Consider the following 7324-nt stretch of genomic DNA (forward strand, 5'->3'; position numbering starts at 1 on the left):
GAGTACCAATCTACCATAGAGCATCAACGATTAAATCATATACTGGAATAGTAAATTTGGAATCAAATCTAATATTTTAGGGAGAATGTTTTTTTTTTTTTTTGTGACGAGCGAATTCACAGCCGCTACTTTCGGTGCACGGTGGAAATAATAACGGAAAATTCACGTGGTACCCCTGAACTATGTCATTTTGCACATGGTATCCAACTTTTTATGTTTGTGCACAAAGTACTCGTAAAGGTTTGATTAATTTTTGTTCTTTTGGTAATTATAATCTAAGGGATTCTTGTTTACACATATGTATTATCTAACTTGGAGAGAATTTAATGAACTTTTGTGAAAAACTTATAACTACAATGGAAGTTATAATAGGGCATAACTAAAAGGGTTTTTTTTGTCAAACACAACCTTTAAAAATGGTCGTGTGATAACCCTTGGAAAGCTTGTATTTCCACCTTTCCAACGACTCCAAGAACACCTCAAACCGCCATCTATTGAAAGGTTACCCCATTGCAAAATGTTGAGTTCTTCGGCCAAAAGGTCGTGTTTGACAAAAAAAATTATTAAAGGTTGTGTTTTACAAACTTTTTTTTAAAGGTGGTGTTTGTAAAAAAAAAAATTTTAAAAGTTGTGTTTAACAAAAAAACCCTAACTAAAACTGAAATTTGCTAAAGCAGTATTTGATCTCCACAAGCTTAAGAATTTTATAGATGTATTGTATAAAACTATAACCTAGTTCCATGATATCGCTTTGAGAATGTTTTTTTTTTTGATGAGTGAATCCACAGCCACTACCACCTATGCAAACCTCTTTATACCAGGTAAGTCACCCAAGGGTGACAGTCTGACAGACACTCGAAGTTTAGAAAGCATGGATTCATGCGATAAATACTCCACAAGATTGCTCTTAAAGAAGCTTGAATCAGGGTCTCCTGAAAGTTTCACCAAAGTTTTAACGATTAAACTTCACCCTTACAAGCTTTAGGGTGTGTTTGGATAGCAAAAGTGAAGGAAAAGGGAGAGGAGGGGAAGGAGGGAAGAGAAAGGGAGAGAAGGGAAGGGGAGGGGGAATGGGGTGTGGGTGTTTGGATACAATTTCCTTCCAAATCTTGCCTATTGTGGAAAGATTTTAATTAGGCTTGGAGGAGAGAAATTGGATCCCTCCAAATCCCTCCCCCTTCATTTCTCTCCACCCTTATTTTATATCCAAACAGGGGATTTTAAATCTCCTACTCTCCCTCCCTTTCTTTTCCCTCCAAATCCTTCAATCCAAACACACCCTTAAGGAGAATGTTAGTGAATAAAAAAGATAACTAGTTTTAATACGGGCCTGATTTTAAAATTTAAAATTAATGTACGTAAACATGATTAAGATAACATATAATTGTTTATGGGAAATTCTTATGTATACCCTCGTATTTTTTGAAATTTTACCATATAATCAATCATCGCAAACACTCCTAAACTCAATTACTTATTGAACAACGTAACCAAAGTCGTTTCTTCCGTTAATTTTTCCATCACTTGCTCACACTTTTTGTCAAGTGGTATGATTATTTTTACCATCTCCTTCTTCTTCATCTACTATATTCACCTTTTCTTTTTGGTAACGTGGGAACCCACAACCACTGCCTTTAATGCGCACTGGGTAAACCCTCAGATATACGTGATAGCCTGCAAACCAAAGCCACCCGAGAGTGACATGTTCGAAGCCTTGAAGGCATGGACTCGCGCTATAAGTACTCCTTAAAATTACTCCTGGAGAGGCTTGAATCTGGGTCTCCTGTGAATATTCATCTTTTTAACTTACTTTCTCCGTCTTTATTTTTCTTCTTCACCCATTATCTTCATCATTTTCACCCTTCAAATTCATCTCCCACCATCAATTTATATCCCCTTTTTCCAAAAATAAAAAAAATTAAGTGTTTTTCTATATGGTAATCCTTAGTTTTTTCAGATCCCGCATGATAACGACCCTACATTTTAGCAAAAAAAAAAAAATGGTAACCCTGTGGTGCATTACTAGGTATTATCGTAACCTTTAAATTTTGTTTTATCAATTTGCACACTTCACTAAGTGAGTTGTCAATGACATGGCGTCGGTAGATGATGACTAAGGGCTCACTCCCCCTATACACCACATGTTATTACCAACCCTCCCCCAACTATCACCTACTCTCGTAATTAGCCACCACAATCACAGGCTCCGCTAAAACTACCACCAACACTACCGCTGGTGCCTCCCTACCCTTCACCGAACTATCGTCAGCGCCTCCCCATCATTCACTGCCCTTCGTCAAACTTCTGTCGCCACCCGTCGAAACACCTACTCTACCTTCCAAAACCGTTAACCCGGCTCTTAAAATTCTCCCCCACCCTTGTAATCTCAACCCACACCCCAAATAACACTAGATATCAGGTTTATGGAGATGGGAAAGAGGTTTCCATGGTGGAATCGTGGGGTTGGGTGGGGGAGGTGGTTAGGGTGGGGTGCCAATGGAGATGATGGTGCTTTTGGCGTAGAGAATCGAGGAAAGGGGCCGACGATGGTGGTGGTTGTTGTGGGGGTGATAGTTGTCACGTTCAGTAATCGAAATAATGGCGTGAGGAGGTAATAGTTGGTGGTTTGGGGATGGGTTGGTGGTGGTGGGTGGTGAAAGGTAGGCTTAAGGTTGTTTTTTTTTCTTGGACATTTTCCATGTGTCTTATTCATACACATGTAATAGCCATGTCATTTGCTTACTCGACCAAGTCACACACTACATCAGCTACTTAACCTCCATAATTGACGGAATCAATGTTGTCAGGATCGGGATCCTACTTTGGATGGAAAATGGGTGGTAGGATCGGATCGCAGGATCGAATCGTAGGATCGTAAGATCCTACAAATAGCTTGGATAAACAAGTTTATGTAAATAATTTGGTATAATATGTGATGTGTAATGTTAAAAGTTTATTTAATGACATGAAAGTCTTAATAATCATCAATACTATATATTAAATCCAGAAACCAAGGGACTTCAATGTAATTAAAGAAAGTTATACAAATTAATTATATTATATAGTTTTAAATCAATAGCACCGTGTGATAGACCCGATGAAGGGATCTCAATACAAATATTATATAGTTTGGGTTAAAATTAAATTATATAGAAGTTTGGTAATTTTCCTAAACATTTGTAAGAGACTAAAACATGGTTAATTTCCTCAAAATAAAATAATTAATTAAGTTGGTCAATTTTCTTAAAATAAAATAATTAATTAAGATGGTCAATTTCATGTTTGGTAATTTTCCTAAATATTTATAGAAGACTAAAAGATGGTCAATTTTCTTAAAATAAAAAAATTAATTAGTATAAACATGCACATTTATGGTATTAATTATTATCATCATAAAATTATATATTAAATTTAAAATCTATAAATTTAAAATCTATGCAATTTTATTAAACTTTATAGTTTATTAGATGTATAGAGATGTTAATTATTTAACATACAAAAATATAATATAAGTAGGTTATAAATATTTCAAGTTAGATTTCATAATATATAATATTGCATAATTCTTTCGATTTTATTTAATGCATATATGTAATATATTTATATAAATATATAATCCTCTTAAAATTGCATGCCTAAGTAATAAAAATAATTTCGTCAGTAAAGAAAAGAATTGTAGTAACATTGGATATAGTTATATGATAATAATCACTCATTTGAATATAGTAAAAGTAACAATATTATCAGCGAGATTAATGAAAGTTGTAGAAACAACAACGGGAGTAGTGAAATAATCAATATTAATGCGCCAATAGTGAAACTAACAATAATTACGGCGAGAGTAGTGAAATTATCAATATTAATGTGGCAGTAGTGACAATAACAATAATTACGGCGGGAGTAGTGAAAGTAACAATGATTACGGCCAAGTAGTGAAATGTTATTACTATTGTTTCATTAATAAGAGTAAAATATTAATAGCGGGAGTAGTGAATTTGTCTCAAAATTTATTTTATCTTAATTTTAGAATATATCATAGAAAAAAATATTAATTATAAATTTATGGGTTATGCGACTTCAAATAATTTTACTTAATGAAAAAAAAATTAATGGTAAATAGAGGTAGCCCGGGCGAAGCCGGGCACCAATACTAGTATCAAAATATTACATATACCTTTAATTTAGAGTTGTAAGTATAAAAGAACAACCAACTCACAAATTTGTTACACAAATTTGTAATACACTTTTGACCTTTTTATCAATATCAATAAAGGTATATTACATATACCTTTATTTTCGCAATACACATTTTACTTATTGCATAACACTTTTGACCATTTTATCCTTCTCTTTTTTTTTTCCCTCTCTGCCACCCCATTGTACTACATTGATAAAAATAAACCAAAAAAAATCCCCAGAAACTCACACTGCTCATCAAAATTATTGTGGGTTAAGGTACTCTTATTAGTCAAGTAATTTGATTAATTTGAATGGAAAATCTTGTAAATAAACTATTTTACACTTGAAATTTGTTGATGAAAATCTATTGGGAACAACTCCGTACATGAAAATCTTGTAAATACGACCCTAATTGAACTTAATCACGACATATAGTTTGATTACGAATCTAATCCTTACTCTCATTAATTTACGAGCATTTAAAAGATGGTCACGACATATAAATGACGATTTTTTATCGCAGAAAGTCTTGCTTGTGACCCTCACAAGCTTGTGACCTCTTCCACATGTTCTTCCACTTGCAGCTTGTGAGAGGTCCCAAGCTTTGTGACGAAAAGTGTCCGTCATGAGAATTTGTGGTTTGATCGAACGCTTGTCCAACTACTAACCAACTTGATTGTGTGTGGAACAGGAGTCGTGACCTTTTCAAGAACCAGTGCCATGGCGTCGAAAATAATGTATTATAATATGCATTTGTTCCTCTTGTTTCTTCTTCTCACTATTTTCATTTCCACCAAAGCCTCCGATTTCTCATTTAAAGATCTGTTTGACTATTGCAAAAATGTTCAATTCGAGTCGATAAGGGTGATCACCAATTTGGTCATCCTTGTTCTTATAGCGATCATCTATTTCCAAAATCAACGTTGCCGTGTTTATCTACTAAACTTTTCATGTTACAAACCCGATGATAGCTACAAATGCTCGAAACAGAAATTTATGCTCGGCTCAAACGCTATTGGTACTTTTACAGCCGAAAGCATCGAGTTCCAAAGGATGATTCTTGAGAAATCGGGTCTTGGAGAAGACACTTACCTTCCTGAAGCACTCTCGCGCATTCCCTTTAATCCTTGTATGGCGGATGCTAGAAAGGAAGCTGAGGGGATAATGTTCGGCACAATTGATGAATTGTTTGCTAAAATAAATGTGAAGCCCAAGGATATTGGAATATTAGTAGTAAACTGTAGTGTGTTTACTCCGACCCCATCATTATCAGCCATGGTTGTAAATCGCTACAAGTTACGAGGCAACATAATGAGTTATAATATTGGCGGGATGGGGTGCAGTGCTGCAGTTATATCACTCGAGTTAGCTCAAAATCTTCTACAAGTCCACAAGAACTCGTATGCTTTGGTTGTCAGTGTTGAGTGTGTTACTTTAAACTCTTATACTGGCAATGAAAAATCTATGTTGGTCTCAAATTGTTTGTTTCGACTGGGAGGATCAGCTATTCTGCTATCTAACAAGAGGTCGGACAAATGTCGGTCCAAGTACGAGTTAGTCCACACTGTCAGGACCCATAGAGGTGCCGATGATAAGTCCTTTGCCAGTGTGACTCAAAAAGAAGATTCAGAAGGGAAAATCGGATTCTCTTTGTCCAAGGAACTTATGATTGTCGCAGGGGACGCTCTTAAGGCGAATATTACGACCTTGGGTCCCCTGGTTTTGCCAATTTCAGAAAAAATGCTTTTTGTTGGCAATTTGATTGCAAAGAAATTGTTCAAGATGAGGAAACTAAAGCCATATATTCCTGATTTTAAACTAGCTATTGAGCATTTTTGCATTCATGCTGGTGGAAAGACGGTTCTCGATGGAGTTCAAAAGAATTTGGCGCTCACTGAATGGCATATGGAACCGTCAAGGATGACACTGTATCGATTTGGGAACACATCGAGCACTTCGATATGGTATGAGCTTGCTTATACTGAAGCCAAAGGGCGGGTTAAGCGAGGCGACAGGGTATGGCAGATTGCATTTGGGTCGGGTTTTAAGTGTAACAGTGCAGTCTGGAGAGCTTTAAGGAGTGTGAATCCTGCCCAAGAGATGAATCCATGGATGGATGAAATTCAATCATTTCCTGTTGATGTTCCAAAGGAAAAGTGTGCTTGAGCTTTGGATGATGAATTGTGGATTGAAATAATTTTATTGATTATGATCATCTTGTACTATTTTATTGTTTCTTAATTATTTTCCATTGGTTTAATCTCAAAACTCAATATTTAAATAAATGATCATCTTTGTATTATTAATCTATAATTATGGATTACGATAGAATAAAGCAAAATGATTCGTTAAAGTGATTGTCCTTCTTTCCACAGTGAAGGTGAAGTAGTAGCTAGTAGTAGTAGTGGTGGTGGTGGTAGTAGTAGTAGTAGTAGTAGTAGTAGTAGTAGTAGTAGTAGTAGTAGTGCTTCAATGTAGTTCTCAACTCGATTTTCATCTTCAATCATTCAAAAATGGTCTATTTGTTTTGGTAACCATAGGCGTAAGCTGTATACATCTGCCCCTGATCCATAGTCTCTGATCTTCAGCCTGTGTACATCCGCCCCCTTACTACGCAATTAGCAGGAATCATTGAGATATCAAAGTAACGCTGTTATCGGTCATACCTCAAAACATGTTACGGAAATATATTATTGTATGTAATATTATGGTAGTCGTTATTTATTAGGTAATTATGTTTTGGTAAATATTGGGTTTCCTAAATACCGTATTAGGGTTGCAATCGTTGTACTATATATGTATAGTTTGTCACAATGGTAATACACAGAAAAATTCCCAAAAACTTCTCTCTCTTTCGTCTTGCCGAGTTCTTCTTTAACTTGGTAATCAGAGACGTTTTTTTCCTTCGTTGGTGTTTTGTGTCTGTCGTCATGACAAAGGATACATAAGTCAAGAAATCTACGACAATCAGTCCGTATTTCCTGTCGACTAGGGGACAAAGCCATTTAAGTTGTGCTAAACGGTGATAATTATGACGAGTGGCCTGTCAAGTTTCGTGGTGCTTTGCGTGTTAGGAAGAAGACGGGTTTTATTGATGGGTCAATCAAGAAACCTTATAATAAGTCCGAGGAGGTTGAAGATTGGT

General features: G+C 35.6%; 1 protein-coding gene across 1 annotated transcript; it reads left to right on the forward strand.

Moving 5' to 3' along the window:
* Positions 1-1521: 1521 nt before the first annotated feature.
* On the forward strand, positions 1522-6421 carry LOC141639412 (3-ketoacyl-CoA synthase 11-like; the record flags this gene model as incomplete). Its single annotated transcript, XM_074448546.1, has 2 exons — positions 1522-1534; positions 4922-6421. Coding segments are annotated over 2 exons (1437 nt in total), but the record flags the coding sequence as incomplete, so codon positions are not given.
* Between the last annotated feature and the right edge of the window lie 903 nt (positions 6422-7324).

The sequence above is a fragment of the Silene latifolia genome, unplaced genomic scaffold, assembly GCF_048544455.1.
Source record: "Silene latifolia isolate original U9 population unplaced genomic scaffold, ASM4854445v1 scaffold_381, whole genome shotgun sequence".
In the NCBI taxonomy this organism is placed as follows: domain Eukaryota; kingdom Viridiplantae; phylum Streptophyta; class Magnoliopsida; order Caryophyllales; family Caryophyllaceae; genus Silene; species Silene latifolia.